The 26,611-nt window shown below is 46.1% G+C and overlaps 1 protein-coding gene across 2 annotated transcripts in view; it reads right to left on the reverse strand.

The window, feature by feature from the left end:
• The window catches only part of USP43 (ubiquitin specific peptidase 43), a 62,749-nt gene that overhangs the window by 7,183 nt on the left and 28,955 nt on the right, over nt 1-26,611 (reverse strand). The window contains exons 5-14 of one of the 2 annotated variants that reach the window (XM_019944259.3): nt 25,315-25,450; nt 23,100-23,235; nt 21,672-21,807; nt 19,444-19,555; nt 15,549-15,652; nt 14,359-14,436; nt 13,440-13,566; nt 13,000-13,336; nt 10,699-10,857; nt 9,575-9,739 (exon numbers count right to left, since the gene is read on the reverse strand). In XM_019944259.3, coding sequence (XP_019799818.2) covers nt 9,575-9,739; nt 10,699-10,857; nt 13,000-13,336; nt 13,440-13,566; nt 14,359-14,436; nt 15,549-15,652; nt 19,444-19,555; nt 21,672-21,807; nt 23,100-23,235; nt 25,315-25,450 — 1,490 coding nt within the window. Of the gene's footprint in view, nt 1-9,574; nt 9,740-10,698; nt 10,858-12,984; nt 13,337-13,439; nt 13,567-14,358; nt 14,437-15,548; nt 15,653-19,443; nt 19,556-21,671; nt 21,808-23,099; nt 23,236-25,314; nt 25,451-26,611 lie in introns of both variants that reach the window. The other variant, XM_019944258.3, reaches the window with a different exon arrangement.

The raw sequence follows: 26,611 nt of genomic DNA on the forward strand, positions 1-26,611 counted from the left end.
GGACAGGTGGTCTTAGGATGTGTTACATGAAGTTAAGCTGGTGTGTTTGGGACAGGAAAGGGACAGCAAGAGTAATTCTGATTACAGTCTGGAACAGAGTTGGAAACCATCTCAGCAAAATCTAAGAACTGGGGACTGACGAGGGGGTGCTGTTGAAACAGACCAGAGAGAGCCTGGGAAAGCGTCTCAAAGCTCTCATCTGGGGGGAATGACACGGAAGCATTAACAGGTCTCATCAGCGAAAAGAGAAAAGGCAGTGATGAAACAGAACGACTCGCAGGAAACAGCAGGCTTCTCGTATCCATATGATAACTGGAAAATGCCTTTGATTTTAAATATAGGGAAGCATGAGGTAAGAATTAACAAGATGGGAAAGAACAGCACTTCCCACTGAACCAGGGGAAAAAAGGGAACACACAGCAACATGATCAAATCAGTAAAAATAAGAAAAAAGAATCGGTGATAGAAATATTTTTTTAATGAAATGAATGTATATACACTACTATATACCAAATAGATCACCAACAAGGCCCTACTGTATAGCACAGGGAGCTATATCAATATTTTGTAATAACCTATAAGGGAAAAGAATCCAAAGAAGAATATATATATATATATATATATATATATATATATGTATATATATAGGACTTACCTGGTGGCGCAGCGGTTAAGAATCCGCCTGCCAATGTAGGGGACACAGGTTCGAGCCCTGGTCCAGGAAGATCCCATATGCCGCAGAGCAGCTAAGCCCGTGCATCACAACTACTGAGCCTGGGCTCTACAGCCCAAGAGCCACAACTACTGAGCCCATGTGCCACAACTACTGAAGCCCCCGTGCCTAGAGCTCGTGTTCTGCAACAAGAGAAGCCCACGCACTGCAACGAAGAGTAGCCCCCGCTCGCCACAACTAGAGAAAACCCACCCGCAGCAACGAAGACCCAAAGCAACCAAAAATAAATAAATAGATTTATTTTTTAAAAAAAGAACATATATATATAACTGAATCACTGTGCTGTGTATACCTGAAACTAACACGATACCGTAAATCAACTTTACTTAAATAAAAAAAAATCTCTATGAGAAAATGTACAAAAAAATATAAAATGACATGAAATCAAGTTTGGTAGTTGATTTTAAGCATGAATGGACTGAAGTTTCCCTTGTTAGACAGGCTTTGAATTTTTTACATTTAAAAAACAAAACAAAACACAGCAACATACTATTTCTCAGAAACCACTTAAAACTAACTCAAAAAGAGAGGTTTATAAAGTAAAAGAGAAGGGCAAAATGACACCAGGCAAATGCAAGCAAGAAGAAAGAAAGAAGGGGTGGAATTATTCATCTCAAACAAAGTAGAATTTATGATTAAAAGCATTAAGCAGGGCTTCCCTGGTGGTGCAGTGGTTGAGAGTCTGCCTGCCGATGCAGGGGACACGGGTTCGTGCCCCAGTCTGGGAAGATCCCACATGCCACGGAGCGGCTGGGCCCATGAGCCATGGCCGCTGAGCCTGCGCGTCCGGAGCCTGTGCTCCACAGTGGGGGAGGCCACAACAGTGAGAGGCCCGCGTACCGCAAAAAAAAAAAAAAAAAAAAAAAAAGATGCTCAACATCGCTAATTATCAGAGAAATGCAAATCAAAACTACAATGAGCTATCACCTCATGCTGGTGAGAATGGCCATCGTTAAAAACTTAATAAATGCTGGAGAGGGTGTGGAGAAAACGGAACCCTCCTTCACTGTTGGTGGGAATGTAAATTGGTGCAGCCACTACAGAGAACAGTATGGAGGTTCCTTTAAAAACTAAAAACAGAACTACCATATGACCCAGCAATTCCACTCCTGGGCATATACCCTGAGTAAAAGCTAATTTGAAAAGATACATGCATCCTTATGTGCACTGCAGCACTATTTACAATAGTCAAGACATGGAAACAACCTAAATGTCCATCGACAGATGAATGCGTAAACAAGATGTGGTACATATATACAATAGAATACCACTCAGTCATAAAAAAGAATGAAATAATGCCATTGGCAGCAACATGGATGCACCTAGAGATTATCATACTAAGTGAAGTAAGTCAGACAAAGACAACTAGCATATGATATCACTTATATGTGAAATCTAAAATATGACACAAGTGAACTTATTTACAAAACAGAAACAGACTCACAGACAGGGAATGCAAACTTATGATTACCAAAGGGGAAAGGGGGTGGGGGAGGGATAAATTCGGAGTTTGGGATTAGCAGATACAAACTACTATATATAAAATAAACAACAAGGTCCTACTTTATAGCACAGGGAACTATATTCAGTATCTTATTCTATATTCAATAATGGAAAAGAATATAAAAAAGAACATATATATATGTATATTTAAAACTGAATCACTCTGCTGTACACCAGAAACTAACACAACATTATAAATCAACTGTACATCAATTAAAAAACAAAAAGACATAGGGAAATGGAATGCAACAATCAACCCACCTAATTTAATAAAGCTCACATTCCTCAGAAGACAATGTACATTATTTTGTGTATACACGGAACACTGACAAAATAACCATCACGCAGTTACTTGATCACAAAAAGGGAATCGTTTTTGAAAACCACATTTTTGGATCACAAGTCATAAAATTAGACATAAAGAATAAAAGGGTGACCAAAACCTCTTAAATACTTGACACCCAGATAACCTTTAGATCAAAGAGGAAATCAAAACTGAAACAACATACTATTTGGAAAGCACTGAAAAAGAAAAACAAAACCTTTGAGGCTCAATAAAGCCATAGAGGAAATTTACCATCAGGAGCACTGACACCGAAACGCTTTAGTCTCAGGGCTCCTCCTCTGCAAAGGCCTTCAGCAATTTTTTCACATGGTCATGTTTTTATAACAATTGAAAAAGTAAGGTATTTCTTTGTCCTTTTTCTTATAGAGCCTCTCCCAATACCCATCCCCAATTACTTAAGTTGCATACCCCACAAAACTTGGATCTGTTTATTTTTGTTTTAAAATGCCTTCGTTATTATGAGGTCCCCATAACCAGAGCTACCAGAAGGATGAAGGTGCCAAGCTATCAGTGTTTCTCTACAGGGGACTGCTGGCTTTGGGAAGGACAGGTCTGTACCACATGGTACCATCCCTGGGCATTGCAAGACATTTAGCATCCCTGCCCCCTGGGGACTAAATGCCAATCATGCCCTCTACTCATTTTGACAGTAAAAAAAAGTCTCCCACATACTCGTGGGGAGAGGAATTAGTACCAATCATTGTTGAAAGCCTATGTGCTGGATTTTGATCTTGCCCCGGGCTTAGTATTAACAGTAAAATAAAGCTGGATTTTCAACCATCTCAGAGCTTCTCAAATAGGTTTCAAATCTATCACCATTATATTCAGACTCCAAGAGGGAATGCTCCCTTTGGAAGGGAGGCTCTGGCAATGTCTAAAAGGAATAGCCTTGAATTTGGAATTTTTTTTTAACATCTTTATTGGAGTATAATTGCTTTACAATGGTGTGTTAGTTTCTGCTTTATAACAAAGTGAATCAGTTATACATATACATATGTTCCCATATCTCCTCCCTCTTGCGTCTCCCTCCTGCCCTCCCTATCCCACCCCTCTAGGTGCTCACAAAGCACCGAGCTGATCTCCCTGTGCTATGCGGCTGCTTCCCACTAGCTATCTATTTTACGTCTGGTAGTGTATATATGTCCATGCCACTCTCTCACTTTGTCCCAGCTTACCCTTCCCCCTCCCCATATCCTCAAGTCCATTCTCTAGTAGGTCAGTGTCTTTATTCCCGTCTTACCCCTAGGTTCTTCATGACATTTTTTTTCTTAGATTCCATATATATGTGTTAGCATACGGTGTTTGCCTTTCTCTTTCTGACTTACTTCACTCTGTATGACAGACTCTAGGTCCATCCACCTCACTACAAATAACTCAATTTCGTTTCTTTTTATGGCTGAGTAATATTCCATTGTATATATGTGCCACATCTTCTTTATCCATTCATCCGACGATGGACACTTAGGTTGTTTCCATCTCCTGGCTATTGTAAATAGGGCTGCAATGAACATTTTGGTACATGACTCTTTGAATTATGGTTTTCTCAGGGTATATGCCCAGTAGTGGGATTCCTGGGTCGTATGGTAGTTCTATTTGTAGTTTTTTAAGGAACCTCCATACTGTTCTCCATATTGGCTGTATCAATTCACATTCCCACCAGCAGTGCAAGAGGGTTCCCTTTTCTCCACACCCTCTCCAGCATTTATTGTTTCTAGATTTTTTGATGATGGCCATTCTGACTGGTGTGAGATGATACCTCATTGTTTTGATTTGCATTTCTCTAATGACTAATGATGTTGAGCATTCTTTCACGTGTTTGTTGGCAGTCTGTATATCTTCTTTGGAGAAACGTCTATTTAGGTCTTCTGCCGATTTTTGGATTGGGTTGTTTGTTTTTCTGTTATTGAGCTGCATGAGCTGCTTGTATATTTTGGAGATTAATCCTTTGTCAGTTGCTTCATTTGCAAATACTTTCTCCCATTCTGAGGGTTGTCGTTTGGTCTTGTTTATGGTTTCCTTTGCTGTGCAAAAGCTAAGAGCCACAGAGCCAGGACTCTGGCAGCCAGAGGGAGCAGGTCTATGTGCAGCCCGGTTACTTCCCAGGTGAGCTTGTGACTGGTTACGTCGTTACGTCCGGGGCTCAGCTTTCTCCTTGGTAAAAGGGCTATCATTTCACCTCTCCCAGAGTTCTGAATGAGTAGGTGAGATAAGTAACATGCCTGCAAGGGTCCGGAGGACAGTTATTCTGCAATATTACTTCTCCTCCCATCCCAGCCCTCTCTGTCTCTCTGGGGAGTTTTCTGGAGCTATGCCTGACGCCTGTCTGAGTACCCTGCTGAAAAGTTGGCCATCTTTTGAAGTTGCCTCCTTAAGGGGTGTGAAACACATTTCTTCTTGGGAGAACTGAGAAATGGCCCAAGGTCCTATGCCTCTGGACAGAACTGGGATGAATTTATGAGCCTGTCAGTGGCTCACGCTGATGGGGGATGGACAAGCTGGGAAAGGAATGCCTTTTTTTGTTCACCAGACACTACCCTAAATGTGCAGTCATAAAAATGTGAAGGGAAAAGAAACGCCCAGACAGGGTGAGTCAGAATATAATGCGTGAAATAGTACGCCAACACAGAGCGGATCCTAAGGAAATCAGACCGCTGTGATTTGCAGGGGGCAGTGGTGCAATCAGCCTTCTGTCTAATAGTGAGATACTGGGAGCCAAGATGCTGAACATGGAGGAATAATTCACCAAAATTTGATACATAAACCATAATAACCAGAGGGTTGGAGTCCATGACAATCTAAAACCACCTGCCGCTTTAAAATTCTATCATCAGGGGAGTTCCCTGGTGGCGCAGTGGTTAAGAATCTGCCTGCCAATGCAGGGAACACGGGTTCAAGCCCTGGTCTGGGAAGATCTCACATGCCGTGGAGCAACTAAGCCTGGGCGCCACAACTACTGAGCCTGTGCTCTAGAGCCTGCATGCCACAACTACTGAAGCCCACGTGACTAGAGCCCGTGCTCCGCAACAAGAGAAGCCACCGCAGTGAGAAGCCCGCACACCGCAACGAAAAGTAGCCCTCGCTCGCCGCAACTAGAGAAAGCCCGCCGGTAGCAATGAAGATCCAACGCAGCCAAAAATAAATAAATTTATAAAAAAAAAATTCTATCATCATATTTATTCCCTCTCAAATATGTAACAAGAGCCTGGGACACACCAGGAACTGTGGTAGCTACTTCGATAGAACAGTAACTTAAAGTGTAAAGGAATAAGTAGCTGACGAAGAAACACACAAACACCCCAACAATTTCACTCCCAGGTAAACAGCCAACAGAAATGCAGACGTACGTACAACAGAAAGGCATGAACAAAAATGGTCATAGCTGTACTACTAGTAATAGCCCCAAACGGAAACAACCCCAATATCCAACCACAATGGAACAAATAAGCAAAATGTAATCTATTCCTACAATGTGGGAGGTTTTGATGAGGCAAGTGGAGCACCCCATCAGGGTGCAAAAGGACACCAGCAGACGTTTCCCAAAGACAGTCCGTCACGTGTCTTCACCACAAAACGTGTGTGGATTTTTGGAGAATCCACAAATAACTCAAGAATCCGGAAATCACTAACGACTCAAAGTGCTTCCCCTGACGATCAAGCCAAACTTCTCCAGGTCAGCCTCTGAGATCAAATCCAGCCCATCTGTGAACCCCTCGCACGTAAGGTGGTTCTCCCCACCCTACCCATCATGATTTCTTTTCCAAATGCCTGCTTTTGCTTTTTTATTGACAATGGTCAACAGTCAATAGACAACAATCTCTCTTTCTCTCTCTCTCTGATATGTACAATTAAACTTGCCGTGCAGAGAACCTGTAACAGAGAACAAACATGACTCCATGTTGGATCTATTTCTTTAGCTGTAATCCTTGTGCTCTGTTGCCTATCTCAGTCATGCTGGCTCTGCACCTTTTGTAAAAGAATATTGCCTAGAGCCTGAAATATAGCCCATTTTCAAGGCGCTGACCTTTAAAGGTATAACAATTTTCCATTCATGTAGAGATAAAAAGTTGCAGAACAGAAAATAACAATTCTCTTGTTGGAGGTTTATAGGAACATTGTGACCAGACCTACCTGGGCAGCTGCAAGAACAAAGGATTCCTGCCCTGAGAAGTGTACGAGGACCAGCCACACCCCCTCCCCTTTTAGTATAAGGAAAGCTTGATTTCTACCTTGGGTAGATGGTTCTTTGCGGCACGAACCCACCATCTTCTCGGCCTGCTGGCTTAACAAATAAAGTCGCTATTCCTTGCGCCAACACTATGGTCTCTTGATCTATTGGCCTGTCATGCCGTGAGCAGTACATGCTTAAACTCGGTAACAAACTTTATGTGTCTGAGTTATTTTGGGTTGGTTTGTGTGTTTTGTTTGTTTGTTTGTTTTTGCGGCACGCGGGCCTCTCACCGCTGGGGCCCCTCCCGCCGCGGAGCACAGGCCCCGGACGCGCAGGCTCAGCGGCCATGGCTCACGGGCCCAGCCGTTCCGCGGCATGTGGGATCTTCCCGGACCGGGGCACGAACCCGCGTCCCCTGCATCGGCAGGCGGACTCTCAACCACTGCGCCACCAGGGAAGCCCTGTTTTTTTGTTTCTGATAAATGGAATAAAATGAAAAAGGCATTGATACATACCACAAATATACGTCTCACCAATATAATTTTGAACAAAAGAAGTCAAAGAAAAAAGAATGTGTGGGCTTCCCTGGTAGTGCAGTGGTTGGGAGTCCGCCTGCCGATGCAGGGGACGCGGGTTCGTGCCCCGGTCCGGGAAGATCCCACATGCCGTGGAGCGGCTGGGCCCGTGAGCCATGGCCGCTGAGCCTGCGCGCCCGGGGCCTGTGCTCCGCGGCGGGAGGGGCCCCAGCGGTGAGAGGCCCGTGTACCAAAAAAAAAAAAAAAAAGAATGTGTGACTCCATTTATATAAAGTTTCCAACGAGGCAAAACTAATCAATGTGTTAGAAGTCAGAATAATACTTCCTGCTGGAAAGGAGGGAAACAGTAAAGATTGAGAAGGATACGGGGTTGGGGTGGGGGGAGGTAGAGATGACCTAGAACTTTCTATTGCTTAATCTCAGTGATAGTTACATGGGTATGTTGTATGATAATTCATCAGATGTACACTTGTGATCAGTACACTTTACTGTATATACGTGGTACTTCAATTAAAGTTTTTTTATTTACGAAACCAAATCAGGTGCTAATAGGAAACATGGAAACTAAAAGTAATCAGAATGTGCTGCCACCTCCTGATGGAAGGAACACGGAGGCTAAAGATGCGCAGACGGACGGACGGACAGACACACGTGCGTTTTTCTGAAAACGTCTGTTTCTGCAGTTATTGCCTCTACCTCCTGCATGATCATCACATTTTCCCTCTAGTCGGGACCATCTGAATGCTAACATGCTCCATTAGTTCTTATTTGGCAAAGAAAACCCCAAAGAGCTGGCAGCCCACATTCCTCTGCAGCTACTGCCTCTTAAATCACAGTCTTTGATGGAACCCATATCCACCGTCAATTCTTTAACCCAGGCTCTTTTCCACCTGTTACTGACAGCTTCCATTCTTTCCAAACTGTGACAGATGCTCTTGGCAAGTCACTGGTGACCTTCCAGCCCGATGGTCACTTACCCATCTTCATCCTACTCAGCCTCTCAACAGTATGTGACACAGTTGGCTTCTTCCTCCTTGAAAGATTCCCCTTTTCTGCATCTGTGACCCATGTTTGCCCAGTTTTCTTCCTATTTCACAGGCCACTCCTCTGTTTTCTGTGCTGTCCTCTCTGCCTTTGCTCAACCTCTAGATGTAGGAGAGCGCCAGGGTTGGTCTTAGGTCTTTACTTGTTTCTATCTGTATAATTTCCCTACGAGAGCTCAGCCAGCCCTGTGGCTCCATCCGTGTGGTGATGACCCTCAAATATTTTTCTCCACTCCTTAGCTATCATCTTGATTTGGAAGTCTTACCGGAGTCTCAAAACAACCATGTCAAACATTGGATTTCCCTCTAAAATAGACCCTGCATCCTAGCCAACCAAGCCCTTCCCACCTGTACTACTACTGGTCACCTAGTTATGTGGACACCAAGCAAAGAGTCCTCCTTGGTTCCTCTCTCCCTCACACCCCAAACCAGCAAATCCTGTTAGCTCTATCTTCAAATATACCCCGGATCTGACCACCTCATACCTCACCCACTAATCGAAGCCACCACCCACTCTCGCCTGGAAAACCACAGCCAGACCTCTCAGCTGGCCTTCTGGCTTCCTACTTCCTAAAGCAGGCTTTGCGAAAGTATCAGATTGATGACCTGCTGCTCAAATCTCCCAGTAGCTCCCACCCACCCCCGCAACTGGCATACAATGCAGACTTGGTACCATGTGACAAAGGCACGCTCCCAACTACCTCCTGTCACTCTGGCCGCAGCTCTGGTCTCTCCTGCACCCCCCTACCCCCCATCCCACGCTCACTCCCACCTCACAGCCCTCACCCTGACCGTGCGGAGCACACGCCCAGACTTCACAGGACTCACTCGCACTCAGGCCTCTGCTCCAAACTCACCTCCTCGGAAAGGCCTTCCCCACCCGCCCTACCTAACGGGCCCTCTGCATCCCTTCTCCCCCACCCCTGGCCTAGATACCTTCTTCCCTTGATGATTCACCTCCTCGCCCTCATCCCTGCTTTACACCCCGTCATGAGATTCATTCACTCGTTGATGCGCTGTGGGCCCCCTTTAGATGGTCAGCTCCAGGGAGCACAGACGGTAGTGGGCAGGGGGCGGGCCAGGTCCTGAGAGCCCCGATTTGGGAAATCAATAAACCTCTCGTACCGAGGGACTCTGTACGCTCCGAGCCGTGAAGTGCGAGCACCTTCATAAAGCTGAGGAGTGACGGTCGCTACAGAGAATGAAAGCAAGCTCAGCGAGTTTAACCAACGTGACCGAACGTACCCTTTCCTTGGCTGGGGAGGCTCTTGGTGCAGGAGGCAGGCCCAGGCAGCTGGGGCCGGGCGGGGCCGGGGGTGGGGCTCCAGGACAGCAGGCTGCCCCTCATGCTACCATCACTGCTCCCAAGCCGGAGGAGCCAGTGATCGGACAAGGAGGAACTGGTGGAACCTGTAGGAGCACAGAGAGGGCAGGCTGGACCCACCTCCATCCTTCGGGGCCCCCCGGGCACCTCTCACGGCCAGATTCCCATCCCCGAGCCCGGAGCTACAGAACCAGAGTGGAATTACAGAAACGAGACTGAATCTCTGGAGGAGAACCTATAACTGACGAACCATGAGACCAAGCCTACACACTTAGGGAAAGGCACTCGGGCACAGAAAGGACAGAATGTTGATGAGAACTGAAAGGCTTTTCGTGAAATTACTGGTCGCCAAGTCCAGTTTTCTAAATGTGGCATGTTTTTCACTCTCGCCACGTCTACCTTCTGTGAAAAGAAGGCAGACTTTGCATGACGGTGGGTTTAGACCTGCTGGGGCATCTGGTTTAACTTGGCCATTTTCCAACCATCTGGGTCCAGAAGATCTGAGTCATTTTTTTAAAAATGTTCTTTCGCTCCTAAGTAAGGATGGCTAGTTCGCAGAGTGAAATGTGGCACACAAAAAGTGCGTTTTGACCCTTCTCTTCCATCTCCAGACTGCCAAGCAAGCTGGAGGTTGTCTAATAAACTTATCTCTGGGGTGTGGTTAAGTAACTATTTCCTATGAAGGCCCCTCATCCCTTATAACTGCCCTTCCCTTTCTACCAGGACTAATGCAGGGTTCTACTGCACAACTTTAATTAAGACCTGGCTCAGCATGGGTGGGAGCGGAAATATGGAATCCCATGCTCCCAAGATACAGAATCTTGCCACAGACACAGAATCTTATTCCTTTTCCCGTTCTTGCATTTCAGTATGTCCCTCCCACGTCCTTGCAAACGGGACACTAGTCTGTAGGGCTCTACACGCTCTGTAGCAGCAAGGCTTCCTCTTTCAGATCCTTGCCGACCTCTCCCGGGCCTCGATGTCTGATAGAGCATCCTCCCCGTTCCCAATCCTCCCCTCTCCTGTAAGGACCAGCAAAACCTACCTCTCATGGAGCTGCTGGCTGACCAGGGAGGGATGCTGTTTCTCTTCTGATAAAACAGGATGTAAGCCCCTCGCGTGTTGACCTCATCTTCTAGAAGCGGTTCCACCGTGCTGTCGTCGTAACTGTACCACTGGCCATCCAGAGAGTTCAGGCAGTAGGCTGCGAAGGTCCAAACCCCAAGTCCCCATTACTGGAGCCCCCCAAAGCAGGAAGACATTTCCCACTGGCATGGCTGAAAAACGGACGTTTGTAATAGAAACGCTGGACCATTTTTAGCCGGAAGTGAATGTGGCAGAATCAGCAAGGATAACCAGTTACACACCCAGATAGATGCTCACTGATCCAGTGAGCTGTTACCACACAAGCTGAATCCTTACGTCGTAGAGCCCGTTCAGGCAAAATCTCCAATAAGAGGGAGTCTCGATTTTATAACACTTATGCGAGTCCCAGGCAATAAGGCCAATGTCCACCCCCGTTCTTTTGAGGACCTTCAAAATGCATGTCTCTGATTCAGTACGCAAGGAAAATATGCAGTTGGGATTATGGTACACTTCTTTCCTACCTAAGAACTGCAGTCAAACATTTAAGAAAATGTTCATAAATAAGATTCTCACCACCTTCTAAACAAGTACGAGAAATAGTCCTCTCTTTTCCCTCCACATCTCAGTAAATGGCTCCGTAACTATTCCACAACCATTCCATAACCATAATTCGGAAGTCAGCCAACATTTTTCTGTAATGGGCCAAACAGACAACGTTTTAGGCTTTGCAGGTCCCCGATGGCCACATACGGTCTCTGCCATGTATTCTTGTTGTTTTGGTTGGGTTTTTTTTAAACCACTTTTTAGAATGTAAAAACCACTTTTAACTCATGGGCTGTACAAATACGGGTGCCAGACTGGATGTGGCCCACAAGCCACACTTTACTGGCTCCTGCACCAGCCCAAGGGGGCACAGAGAAGGTCGTCTCTGCTCCTCCTTTTCTCTTCCACCCCACGTTGAGTCCAAAAGCCAGTCTCACTGATCCTCTTTCCAAAATATGCCTTGAATACCCTGTCATCACCCAAGTCCCAGCCAACACCATCTCTCACTTGAGCCCCAGAAACTTCCTCCTAACTGGAATTCCCACTTCCACTCTTGCACTACCCAATTCTCTGCTCGAGCTAAGACCTCAGTTTGTGAACTAGATTATGTCTTTATTCCTCTGCCTAAAACCTTTGAATGGCTTCCCATCACCCTCTGAAAAAAGTGCAAACTCTTGTCCGTGGCCCACAGGGCCTCCAGACCCAGCTCCATCTTAGGTCACTTTCCCCTTCAGCCACAACAGGCTTTCATCAATTCTTAAACACGCAAACTCCGCCTCAGGGCCTTCACGCAGGCTGGTAGCTCTGCCCATGTTTTCCCCCCATTATTCACACAGCTAGTTCCACCTCATCCTTCAGCTCTTGACCTAAAAAGGTAACATCCTCAGGGAGGCCTTATCTGTATCTCAGACACATCAACCAATCACCTTTCCATGACACCAAGTAGGGAAAGTACTAAAGGGACAAGCATCTTTTTATTGTCTGTGTCTGAAATTAGTCCCATGAGGGCAGGTCTCCTATCTGTCTTGTTCATCACTGAGACTCCAGCACCTAGCCCAGAGTTTGGCATAGAATGGGACTTCATAAACATTTGTTCAATGAATGAATGAGTGATGATCTTGGATTTTTATACAGCCTGGTGCTTTCCAAATTGCAGGTTCATTACTACACTAGGAATAGAGCATTTTTCCCCAAAATGAAATATTCTCAAGCATTTTTTCAAAAATGAAATACTTTATATTATTCTAGAAGAGACCAAGGTACACGATTATGAACAACTGAACGAGCTGCCAAGCTGTCTGTTTCTGTCCTTCCAGCCTTCATTCTCTCCAAGTCCCTCCGAGGGATTAACAATTAAAGGTACCCCACAGAAATAAAAGATACCGAATCTGGTAAGTAGGAGTCCGTGTGCTGAATCACAGACGAGGATCAATGGCACTCTCTGGGTTCCAACAGCTACCCTCTGGTATCCGACAGGGTCAAAAACTCGGGCTGTAACTAACTTTCTATTCCAACCCCTCACGGAACTCCGCTGGACGCTTGGACCAGACGCCACCACCCCACCCCCGGCAGGTGCCCGGTGTGCGCCGGGTCAGGGGTCAGCTGGTGCCGAGGGCCCGAGCGAGCTCGGCATCCCAGGGGTGCCCCTTCCCCGGGCACCTGGAGGCCCGGGCCGCAGCCACGGGCCGTGAGGCAGGCTCACCTGTGTAATGCCCACCTTGCAAACTGCCGTGGTGGTTGCAGACCGCGTACAGGTCGTACAGGAAGTCTGGTGGGTAGCTGGTGGGCAGGCAGGCCGGCTGCTTCCAGGAAGGAGGCCAGGGGCCCGGGGAGGCCTTGGGGCCCGTGCTTCTCTGGGCCACATGGGGAGCCATGTCGAGGCCGGCGAGCGGGAACTTCACCAGCGTGGAGAGCTTGTTTCTCCTCTCGCCCACTTGGCAGAACCGTTTGAGGTGGATGATGAGGATGTCGGGCAGGGTCCACAGGCTCAGCTTCACCACGCCCTGCTGCAGAGCCTGGCAGTGGGGACACCGCCAAGCATCGTCCTGGGCCAGCTGGAAGGGAAGCCACCGGGACCGTAAGCCACGCCCCCCGGGGTCGTGACCCACCCACTGACAGGCCCCGGGCCGGAAGGGGCGTGGACTCCCAGGGCGGGACCTGTTCCTCCTTGGTGTAGAACTGGAAACACTCGTCCAGGCTGCAGCTCTGCTGCTGGTGGGCTTGCTGTTGCCGCCACACGCTGTCCGCGTCCTGGACCCGCTCCTCCTGGATGCTCCCGAACAGGCTGCAGGAGCAGACAGAGGCCACGCAGGGTCTCACCCCTGAGGGGGCCCTACTCCCAGCTAACGGGGTGCAAAGCATCTGCCCGGGAGGCAAAGGCCCCCTTCCCAGGGCTCCCAGGGCACCCACTCGCTTTTACTGGACTTCTCAGTGCCCCCACGGACCCAGAGAGGGACCGAGCCCTTGGCTTACTCATTTTTGTTTCATGTCGTGGTGCAAGGCCTGGCACCTAGCAGGAGATTAATAAACACTCGCCGGACTGAACAGTGTCCTTTCCCGAAGTCGGGCAGATGCACTCGGTGTTAGAGAAGCAGCCACGCTGAGTGATTAAGAGCATGGACTTGAGGCGACAGTGGGTTCAAAGCCCGGCTCTGCCAGGCACGGGCTGTGTGACACTGAGCAACCGTTTAACCTCTCTGTGCCTCAGTTTCCACATCTGATGATGTGGATTCGTGTCGGACCTACCGCACAGGAACTGATGCATGAAATAAACTGCATGGATGTAAAGGGCTCGGAGCAGTGGCTGGCACGGGGTGAGTGGGTAAGTGTCACCTCACCATTTCCAACTGTGACTGTTACCACCACTCACACCACCCACAGCCATCGTTATTATTACTCCTGTCGCTGTTGTTTATATACAGACAATTGCCATTGGGGCTTCTCTGAGGAATGGGCCACACGGCATCCAGGGGGCATCATACACCCCACTGTCGCATCAGGGGAACTGGCACAGGAAGGTCCGTTTGCACGGACAGGCCCTGTCTCCTCTGCCAGAGCTGGGCTCTGCTGGACTCACTGCTCCTTGGTGCCACTGTCCCACTCCACGGCCAGTTTGATGTGCGGGGGGCCTCCCGGCCTCCTGAGGTGCAGAGCCCTGATGAGAGAACAGGGAGCCCATCAAAGGCATGGAGTCTGCTTCCCACTCTCTCCTCCACCCCCAGGACTGATGTTCCCAACAGAAATGTCCAAAGCTGCATGGAAACTGAGGTCGGGGGTCTGGGGAGGTGCTGTCTGCAGAAGACTTGGTCCTCAATCCACCCCTGAAGGCTCTGTCCCAGCTCCCCTGGGAGCTGGCGAGCTCCGAGGATTTGGTGGCTGCAAGGCCACGACTCAGCCCTCCCACTGCAGCCCCAGCCATCTTCTCAGTGTCGAGGAGGCCGTTCTGCTTGAACGTCCTCAGCAAATACCCAGTTATGATGATGCCTCAAATGAGCTGCTAGGCTTTCCTCCACTGCACAGTGAAAGGAGCACCTTCCAGTCCACCTCCATGACCTGAAAGGTCTTCCCCTTCCAGACTCTCCCACACCCAGAAAATCTCAGTGTGAATCAACCCATCGCTCTTTCCAGCTGCTTGGGCTCAGCCCATCTCAGAAGAGGTTGTCTGGCCTTAATGCGGAAGAGACAGGACAAGGAGAGAGTGGAAGATGTGAAATCAACAAGACACATATGGGGACTTCCCTGGCGGTCCAGTGGTTAGGGCTCCATGCTTCCACTGCATGGGGCATGGGTTCGATCCCTGGTCAGGGAACTAAGATCCTGCAAGCCGCGTGGTGTGGCCAAAAAAAAAAAACCAAGACGCATATATACGAGTGACAGACAAGAGGGTCTGCACCTAAAAGAAGGTTTTGAATGTACTGCAAGAAAAAAGTGGAGATGTCACATGTGTCCCTAACTGTCACCAAGATGATTCAAAAACAGGTTTTGAGCTCACGGAAGTACACAGTCCTTAACCAGCCGCATGAATGTGTGTAAATTCACTAATCATTGGGAACCTCAGTGTCTCCCCATCTCTGAAGTGGCCGTCAGTCCCGCTCTAGACATGAGGGTTGAAAGCACAGAATGTGTATAAGGACCTAACCCAGGCGCTGGTGCTGAAGACCAAAGGCAGCTAAGATTGTCATCAGTCTTATTGATACACAGCCTTGAAGGAGTCTAGTCAGGTAGGAACGTATGCATTCTCTTACCACGTCTGGAACATCCCCTTACCTGTCAACTGTCCAGTGATAGAGGGGCTGGCTGTCCTTTGGGGACAAGTAGCTGCAGGCCAGGGACAGCCCCACAACCCGGATGGAGAACAGTGACCCTAGGTTCTGCCAGGCCAAGAACAAGAAGCAGGTCATCCCACATGTTGGTGTGAATCAGACGGTTAAGTGCAAAGAAGTTACTCAAAAAATGTAACCTTTTGCTTATAGTGTATTTTGAATATGCCCTTAATAATTATTCCAAATCCAGAGATATAAAGGCTTCAGTTTTTTTAGAAGATACACCCTATACCTTTTAACATAGTGATCTAATACCGTGTAACACATTAAATTCTCCAAAACAATGAACACAGTGATTTAAAATAACACAGGTTTAATTGGGACAAATGTTGGCACAGTTAATAGGGAATTAAACCAATTCTGTTCATTAATTATTAGCAGCTAATTTACTTTATTAAGATGATTATTGACGTCACCAGATTACCAAAATGAGGCAATTATCTAAAAACAAGTTAGTGTGCATTTTACGTCTCAAATGCTAAATAAGTATTTATACATGTCGAAATAAGCTGCGTAAAAGAAATACCACCTATGTTGTTATTCTAAGATGGACACTTTTTTCATATTTTAACTTTTCTGAAATTGAAGTGAGCCTTAAACAGCCTTATTCACAATAGTCAACAGGTAGAAGCAACCCAAGTATCCATCAACAGATGGATGGATAAACAAAATGTGGTATATATGCACAATGGAATATTACTCAGCCTTCAAAAGGAAGAAAATTCAGATGCATGATACAACATGGATGGACCTTGAAAATATTTTGCTTAGTGAAATAAGCCAGACACAGGAGGGCAAATATTGTAAGATTCTGTTTATTTTATTTTACTTTTTTTGTGGTACACGGGCCTCTCACTGTTGTGGCCTCTCCCACTGCGCAGCACAGGCTCCGGATGCGCAGGCTCAGCGGCCATGGCTCACGGGCCCAGCCGCTCCGCCGCATGTGGGATCCTCCCGGACCGGGGCACGAGCCCGTGTCCCCTGCATCGGCAGGCGGACTCTCAACCACTGCGCCACCAAGGAAGCCCTATGATTCTGTTTATATGAGGTCCCTAGAGTAGCCAAATTCATAGAGACAGAAAGTAGAATGGAGGTTCTCACGGGCTAGGGGTTGGGGCAATGGGGAGTTGTTATTTAATGGGTATAATTTTTGTGGGTATGGTGAAAAATCTGGGGAGTATAGTGGTGATGGTTATGCAGCATGGTGAATATAATTAGTGTACATTTGTGAACGGTTACAATACACATTACATACATTTTACCACAATATCTAAAAAAAAAAATCAATGGTCTCTTTAAGCAATGGAAATACAGTTCTTAAAATTGTCACTGATGACCTTGGCCACGACTAGAAAAAAATGAAATGTTCTTACAAAGTCTGACAAAGATAAGTGGCAGAAATCTCTACTTAAAAAACACTGATGAGGGCTTCCCTGGTGGTGCAGTGGTTGAGAGTCCGCCTGCCAATGCAGGGGACACGTGTTCGTGCCCCAGTCCGGGAGGATCCCACATGCCGCGGAGCGGCTGGGCCCGTGAGCCATGGCCGCTGAGCCTGCGTGTCCGGAGCCTGTGCTCCACAACGGGAGAGGCCACAACAGTGAGAGGCCCGCGTACGGCAAAAAACAAACAAACAAATGAAATGTAGGTTGAATTCAGGCAGGAGAAGAGAAGGAAAACATTATAATTCAAAGAAACAGTAACAGGGCAAAGACCGTGTGACCCGAAACATAGTCAGGGAGCTCTGAGCCGACTCCTGGGCTGTGGTAGCTGATGGGGGAGGGGCAATAAGTGTGACATTTGAGGAGTGTGGACGCCTCCTGGACTATACCTACACTCTAGCTGACCTGCCTCTTCAACAAACACAAAACTGATGGCTGGAAGCAAGCTGACTTCAGGGGCTTGGATTCAGGGCTGGCCACGCGAGGGTGTACTTCCCAAGAAGAAGTTAGTTAAATCTGGGGGGGAAAGCTCTTTTTCCTGGCACCCCTAATGGAGCCTTGCTGTTTGCATGGCAACATAATAAGGCACCTACACTGCAGAGAAGCAGCTCGCCCTGCCTGCCCACGAAGAAAATTTACAAAGGAACCAGAAAAATTCCTAGGCAATGATCAATCTCTTTTCTTCATAATTCATTGCAAATTAATCCCATCTAGCTAATTGGTCATTTTCGTAAGAGACATTTTCCTGTCCTTCATTCTTGGCTAGGGAAATTCACTTTGGAACCTTCAATGTATGTTCACTGCTTTTAATCTCTTTGGTTCAATGTTGAGAAGGCTGATTCTTTCCAAATTATTACCAATTCTTTTCAAATTCTTTTCAAACTCTTCAAAATATAAAAGCCTTGGGAATTCCCTGGTGGTCAGGTGGTTAGGCCTCGGCGCTTTCACTGCTGGGGCCAGGGTTCGATCCCTGGTTGGGGAACTAAGATGCCGCAAGCCACGCAGAGCGGCCAAAACAACAACAACAACAAAACCCAAAATATAAAAGCCTGTGGGTTAGATGGGTGAGCTAGCCTGGGAGCCTCACAACCACTTAGAACACATTATTCTTACATAAAACCATGGGCATCCACACATGTGTCAATGTATCTATGGACAAGCGTCCGTAGCTGAGTTGGAGGTTGCCTGTATTCGAATTTTGCAGGCCCCACTGACTGCTTCATCGGTCTCTAAAATTGAAATGACCGGAGAGATGCAGAGGCAAGAGCACATGGGAGACCAGGGGGAGAATAAGAACAGCTGAGTTCAACGTTTGCATGAAAGCCGTTTCATCCACTCTCAACAGCCAGGAGCACAGGGTTTGGGGAAAGCTAAAGCTATTACTAGATATTCTGACCTACTTAGGGAGAAGTTCGAGTTTCTAATTTGGGCACCATGGCAGATATGCTGGGCAGTTCGTGAAGCAAAAATCCTTTGGAGATAAAGATTTGGTGCAAATGTAGAAAAGGTCTTAAACAAACTGGTATTTCGTGTAAATCCCAAATGAGATGTACGGTTTTCCCTAAGCAGGAAGGAACATGAATTATGTAGAACTATACAGAAATCCCTCTGAAATGTTTGGTACATCCCCCAATGAAAAATTCTTACTTAGAGGGTAGTTGGGGGAAAACAAAAATTCTGAGGCTACTGACATGTCCCTAAACATGTTAATGTCTTCTATGCCAAGCAGCCCTCAGAACAGGTTCTGATACTATCGGGGCTGAAAGGAATGGTTTTAGAATTTGTTGTTTTTATTTGGAAACTACCAGTCTGAGAATAAATAAATGAGCAAGGCAAAAAGGTGTTTCCCCTTGAGTTTTTAACCTGTTTTTCAAAAACTGGACAAAACTGTTTTAATACCTAGGTTTTCATATTTGGACATAAACATCGATTTTAATTTTCCACAGAAGTTATACCTCAAGTCCCTTGAAATTTTTGATCCAAATGTATAAGTTACAGTTTATTACAATAAGCTCCCCTCCAAGAAGAACTATGGGAAGCCATAAATATACAAAACTGAGATGAATGATGTAAATCCCACTCTTTCTTCCAATGATGTTTCGAAAGATTTAACGAGCAAAAGCTCCGTCCATGAACGGTATTTTGTAATGCCACAAAGAGAGAAACAGCACGGAACATAAAACGGTGATTTTCTTGCATATAAATCAAAGTTGTTTGATACGACAGTGTGAACACTGTCACTGACAGCAAATGCTTGTCTCTCCTGAGCTACCACTAGATTCCTACATCCCTCTCTCCACACCCCACCCCCCGACAACACACACACACACACACACACACACACACACACACACACACACACACACACACACACACACACACACACACACACACACTGACCTGTACAGAAGCCTCGCTCTTCATGAGATAGCGGACCTTACTGAGAATGCACTGATGGAGCTGGACCCATGAGATGGCTCTGTCTTCCCTAATCAGGAAAGGTGGCCCAAACCTGGAAATCCAAGGAAATGAGGTTATTTCAGCAAAAGAAAAACCAACAATACCCAACAGTCAAGAGCATTGGCTCTACTCATTGGCTTCTCTCAACTGGATAAGAGTTGAGCACAAAACACAATACAAAATTGCCCATCTGAGACCCTCGTTATGAATGGAGACATGGCAGTGTAAAGAGGTGGCTGGGAAACCCTCTTCCCCAGAGAGAGAGCACAGGACCCAGAGGAAAGCCAGGCAGAGATAAGCCCAGTGGACACATCGATGGCTTTGTGTATCAGGAATATTCTCGCAACTGGGAATGTTTTCCATATCCCGATCCGATGAGCACGCAGCAGTGAGCTTGTGGTGCCTAGACTGCCTGCTGTCAATTCCAGCTCTGCCCTGGGTACCTCTGGACAAATCACTGACCTTTGACTGCTCTCTGGCCCCACCTGCAAGGCTGCGTGAAGATCCAGTGGGGTAAGAATGTGCTACTGTTGAATTAACTTTGCGAAAGTTAATTACGAGCTGGTGCACTGGATGGGCAAGGGCACCGGGCGTCAATTGTTGAATCGACAGATGGGTGTATTCACCTTATCCTCTATTACTAGGCATTTGGGTTGTTTCCAATTTTTTATTTAAGCAATGCTTGCTCATGGCGGGAACTATACACGTTCTTTTGCCTACGCCTTTGGGTGCACATGACTAAGTGTTTCTTTGGGATAAAGTTCCAGAAGTGGAAATAAGACCAAAGCTATTTATTTCCAACCTGCCCTCTAGAAGAGCCACACCAATTTACCCGTGAAGCATGTGCCCCATTCTCTTGACACTTGCCCAGAATGAGTATTATCAATTTTTTAAAGTTTTTTAATAGTCTGGAAGGTTAAGTATAGCACCTTGCTATTGCCATCAGAATTTCTTCTATGACTAACGAAGCTGAATATTTTAACCTATGCCTGTATTTCTTCTGTGAATTAACGTTCATCTCTGTGGCTCATTTTACTAAAAGAATACTATTTCTGTCCCTAATCTGAGAGCTAGGTTTTATATGACGGATATGCATCCTTCAGCTGTCACATGATGTAAATACTTTTCTTCTTTCAAATGTGCTCTTAGCTTAGCATTTTAAATGTATTGAAAACATTAGACTTTTCCTTGATAGCCTCCTGCCTTAGGTGTTCAAATAGCCCCCAACTCAAAGATATAAATATTCCCCTATATTACCTTCAAGTTATTTTATGGTTTCCTTTTCTGTAATTACCTCTCCAATCAATATATACATGAGAATTTATGGCGGGAGTAAAAAAATTGATTATTTAAAATAAAAAGAAAGGAAAGTATCAGTTAGCCCAGGCTTAGTATTAAATAATTCATTCACTCCTTACTAATATGAAACACACCATTTTTATCATCTAACAAATACTGAAGTACGCTTGACCTGTTCCGTGTCATTGATTTAAGTGTATACTCTTCCGCCTATATCACAATATTTTAATAATTAAAACTTTATTCTGTTTTACTAGAAAAATCCCTCTTCCTTCTTTCTCCTGCCCCCAATATTTTCTGGCTACTCTTACGAGTTTGTTCTTCCAGGTAAATTTTACAAACATTTTATCCATCTAAAATTTTTTCATTGGAGTACTATCTTTTACACATTTTATTTGCATTCCGTAAGAAAGCTATCTGGTTTTGTGTATTTGTTATGCAACCAGTCACTTTCCTGAACTCTTTCATTAGTTCTAATTACTTTCAAGCTCTTGGTTTTCTGGACAGAGAATAATATAATTTGCAAATAGTGGTCATTTTACCTCCTCTTTCCAATAGCCAGTTTCTTTTTCCTTTGTCTTACTGCACTGCCTAGGCCTTACAGCACATGGTGAGAGCAAAAATCATTGTTCCTAAAACCAACAGGGAAAGCTCCGATGCTCAATTGTTAAGGACAATGTTAGCCATCTGCTGAAGGCCGTTATTTCTGATCCTCTCGATCAGGAAGTACCTTACTCCCTGCTCCTTGTTGATCAACTTTGAGAATGGATATTTATTTTTTTTCAAATTAGAATTATTCTAGCGCAAATTCCAAGTACATGTTGACACAACCCAGACATCACGTAAAAGAAGGATGAAGTTAAACATACCTGCTGGCCTGCTGGCCTGAGCCCACCAAATTACAGAAGAGGATTAGCACCGTGGTCTCACTGTGGACGGGCAGGGATAATCGCTGACCCTCGCAGGCTGCCAAGCGTGGGGAGACGGGTAGACCAGATGGACGAGCTGAAGGGCGAGAATTACATTTGTGTTCTTAAAGGAGCTGCTGCGCTGGGTCAGAACCCTGGCTTCTAGCCCCTCTTCTCTTTGACCATCCATTAACCACCCTTGGGAGACACTGGAGGGCTTCAGGGGAAGTGCTATTAAGGTTCATGGCACTTGTTCCATCAGGCACCTGGCATAAGATGATATCCATGGTAGTGAATTTGCTGTTGTGGTCAGCCAATTTTAAAGTATAGGCAGGGATTTTAATTAATACTTTTCAAAGCCAATCTGAAAAATACACCAAAATGATTTTCGTTGCTTGTATGCTTTGATCAGAGAGCTGTAGAGTATCCGCTCTCTTAGAACGCCAACGTAAGGGGTACAGAGAGAAGGTAAGAATCTTTATTGTTGAGGAAGTAGAGGAACTGGACCATCCTCAATTTCCAATCAGCTCTGAAATTTTCCTTTTAAGGCACAGATGTGTCCTGTGATTGAATTTGAAATGAGGGCTATTTCACTGAGTTATCACATAATCAGGGCCTGTCGATGTCCTGTTCCAGGCCCAGAGTCTCTCTGATGACTCAGAGCCACTGCAGACACTTGGTTCCCACAGGCTGCCTGCCACCTAGGCTGGCCGAGGATATGGTCCAGGGCATAGGATTCATCTGGGGTATGTGTGTAACAGTGGTACAAGGTCCTCTAAATATGAGCCTTACTGACTGGCTAATTGGACCGAAATGGATACTGACCTACAACGAAAGGCTGTCAGAAACTGGCCATCTTGGCCTATCCAAAGTTTAGGAAAAGTTAACATAGGGAAGCGGGACTGTTAACAAAAAGTCATTTAATCATCTCTTTGGCCATCTATGCTCCAGTTTGTAACAGTTTTACTTCAAGCACTGACCTTGAACCATAAGAGTCCTGAAGACAAAGATTACCCCAGCACCTATTCTGAACAGTGGTTCTCAGAACGTGGTCCCAGGACCAGCGGCGTCAGCATCACCTGGGAACTTGCTAGACGTGTAATTTCTCAGGCCCCACCCCTGGCCTACGGAGTCAAAAACACCGTGGGCAGGGCTCAGAAATCTGTTTAAACAAGACCTCCAGGTGACTCTGATACTAAGGTTTCAGGAACCCCTGTCTTAGTTGATTAACTTTTATAATCAACCATCTGTACAACAAATATCGGAGAAGATAAGCCTGATATTTCCAAGTACTAAAATGAAGTGTCTTTTGCCTTAGCACCCAATGAGTATCCTCTCAAACCTATGACTCGTAATATCCAAATAACATTATGCAAAGCACTCCTGTACCTGAGAGCATCTCCTGGCCAGGTGACGGAGGGGCTTCGAAGGCATACACATTATCTCCCTCTGCAATAATATTCAAGTCCTCTTCATCAAAGAAAGACCGCTGGAGTCCAGTGGGATGAAGTTCAACCAAGATCACCTGGAATGAGGAGGATCACTTTCCCTCTAGTTTCTCAAAGGGAACTTAACAAACACATCATGCCTTTATTTATTTATTTATAAGTCTTTTTTTAAAATATTTATTTATTTATTTTTGGCTACGTTGGGTCTTCGTTGCTGCGCGCGGGCTTTCTCTAGTTGTGGCAAGCAGGGGCTGCTCTTCGTTGCGGTGCGCGGGCTTCTCATGGCGGTGGCTTCTCTTGTTGCGGAGCACGGGCTCTAGGTGCGCGGGCTTCAGTAGTTGTGGCACGTGGGCTCAGTAGTTGTGGCTCGCAGGCTCTAGAGCGCACGCTCAGTAGTTGTGGTGCACAGGCTTAGTTGCTCTGTGGCATGTGGGATCTTCCCAGACCAGGGATCGAACCCGTGTCCCCTGCACTGGCAGGCGGATTCTTAACCACTGTGCCACCAGGGAAGTCCCCTATAAGTCTTTTTTTTTTTTTTTAATTTATTTTTGGCTGTGTTGGGTCTTCATTGCTGTGCGTGGGCTTTCTCTAGTTGCGGCGAGCGGGGGCTACTCTTTGTTGTGGTGCGCGGGCTTCTCATTGTGGTGGATTCTCTTATTGCAGAGCATGGGCTCTAGGCACACGGGCTTCAGTAGTTGTGGCACGCAGGCTCAGCAGTTGTGGCTCGGGGGTTTTGAAGCACAGGCTCAGTAGTTGTGGCACCCGGGCTTAGCTGCTCTGTGGCATGTGGGATCTTCCTGGACCAGGGCTCAAACCCATGTCCCCTGCATTGGCAGGCAGATTCTTAACCACTGCACCACCAGGGAAGTCCCCATCATGCCTTTTAAATTCCTGACAGTCCTTTTACTCTCTTAAAGTTTCAAACTCTACCTCTCTTAGACTTCTCCCCTTTTTATCTTTTATTACTGCTATTTTTTCCCCCAAGACTCTCTCACCCACTGTCCTACTCTCTCCCTCACTATAGATTCCCATATAGCACTTTGGGTTTACAAAGCAAGATACACACATTTTTTTTCCCCAGTTGAGATCTTCATTAAAATGGTGAGAGAGGTCAGAGGGATTGACTGGGTGGGGGCAGGAAGGAGTCCACTGGGGTGATGGAAAGCCTCAATAATCATGGTGGTTACACGTATGTACATGCATGCAAAAATTCAAGTTATAACCCTAAGACATGGACACTTTCTTGTACCTATGTTATTCCTTAACAAAAAGGTTAAAAATACTCTTTAATTAGAAAACAATCCCACGAGGTCACCAGGGAAGTGTAAAATTTCCATTTTACAGTTAAAGAAACAGAGGACCAATTACTTCGTCCAAGGTCAGAAAACTAGAAGGGACTGAATCACAATTAGAACCCCACTGTGAGCCCTCCTCATCATACTGCATTGCTTTTCACCACCATCACTTCTACCCTGTCCTTTCATGGGGGTCCCTGTTAGGAGTCTGCCCTCCAAAGTCAAGTGAATCCAAACTCTTTACCAAGACACTAAAAAAAAAAAAAAAAAAATTGGAGCACGTCCATCCCACTCTCTTCCAAATTGCCTCTCTCATATACACACCACAAGTTCCTTCAGTAGTTCCTTTTATTTCATTTATTGTCCCTTCAGTCTCCTGGCTTATATTCTCGGGAGTGAAAGTATAGAATAGTGGTTGTGAAATCAAACCATCTGTGTTTGATTTCAAATCCTGGCCCAGCCACTTACCAGCTGTGTGACCTTGGGTAAGTCACTCACCTTCTTGGTGCTTGCTGTTAAAATGAGGATAATTGTAATACCTACCTCACAGGATGGTGGTGAGGAGTAAATTAGCTATAAAGTTCATAGAATGGTACTCAGCACTTAGTAAGCCCTACTGAGAGTCAGCTATTGTTGAAATGATGATGATTGATTGTAAGATAAAGGTGGTATCCTTTTCTGGTTATTTTGTGAAAATGCAGGGAGAGGTCAAGGCCCCGTCAGCACAGACACCAGGGACTATTAATCAAACAGAAACTCAGGAGTCACTCAGGAATCACCGCGAGCCAGAAATTAACCTAAACACCCTAGACAGCCGGCCCAGTTAGCATCCATCAATCCCATCACCAGGCCCCATCACACCTCATCCACAGGGATGCCACCTTCCTCTGCAACCATCTTCCTCAGGGCTGCCACCGTGCTGAGGATTGGCACGGCCAGGCCAACACGCAGGGACTGCTGGCTCTTAGAGGGGAAGACCAAGGTGACGCTCAAGAATCTGGAAAATAGGAAGGAGGCCACATCCTTAAAGGACTGACATGGATTGTTGCCACCATCACTGATAATGGATCAAGTTCAGCACTTAGGCAAAATCTCTGCTTCCTGGTCGGGTCATTGCCCTTTAGGTATGCTGCCACCAGGTGGCAGTGGAGAGCCAAATCTCCAAGGGTCTCAGCTGAGTGTACTTTTCCAGCAAGTTAAAAATAAAAGATATTTGATTAAGAATCACAATACAGACCTTCCTCAACTTATGATGGGATTACATCCCGACAAACCCATGCATTGTAAATTGAAAACATCTTAAATCGAAAATACATTTAATAAAACTAAACTACCAAACAGCACAGCTTAGCCCCGCCTACCTTGAACGTGCTCAGAACACTTACATTAGCCTACAGTTGGGCCAAATCATCTAACAAAAAGCTTCCGTGCTAATAAGGCGTTGAATCGCTCATGTAATTTATTGAATACTACATGGAAAGTGAAAAACAGTGATTTTAAGTGTATCAGTTGTTTACCCTCGTGATCACCAGGCTGGACTGGGAGCTATGGTGCTCCCCTGCCCAGCCTCACAAGAGAGGACCACACCTCATACCGCTCATCTGGGAAAAGATCAAAATTCAAAATGTGAAGCACCGTCTCTACTGAATGCTCATCACTTTCGTACCATTGTAAAGTCAAAATATTGTATACCAAACCATCGTAAGTCAGGGACCATCTGTACAGATCTCTATAGTCTCCAGGTTCTGTTTGTTAAATAGATAATCTTAAGCAAAAAGAAACTCAAAGTCTGAGAAGTAGAGCAGTCAAGCTTCTTCCAGGACAACTCAACACTGTTGATGAGACTCTCCTGAAGTTCTCCCTTGGTGATTGGATACAGCCCTTCTGCCCCCCAACCTCTCTGGACTCTCTCTGGTTCTACTTCCTACTACCCCCAGCAGCACACCAGGGCTCACCCCTCCAGCTCCTGTTTCCCCTGCTCTATACTGCACTAATTATCTAATTCATACAACTAGTTAGCCGAACTGGGACTTGAACCCAGGCAGTCTGGCCCCAGAGTCAGTGGTCCTAACCACTGTGCTATGCTGCATCAGGCCAGGTATCACAGCTCATATCTATCAGTAGCCATCATCTGATGACAGGATAAGCCAGTGTTATA

Source organism: Tursiops truncatus, chromosome 20, assembly GCF_011762595.2.
Source record: "Tursiops truncatus isolate mTurTru1 chromosome 20, mTurTru1.mat.Y, whole genome shotgun sequence".
Lineage (NCBI taxonomy): Eukaryota > Metazoa > Chordata > Mammalia > Artiodactyla > Delphinidae > Tursiops > Tursiops truncatus.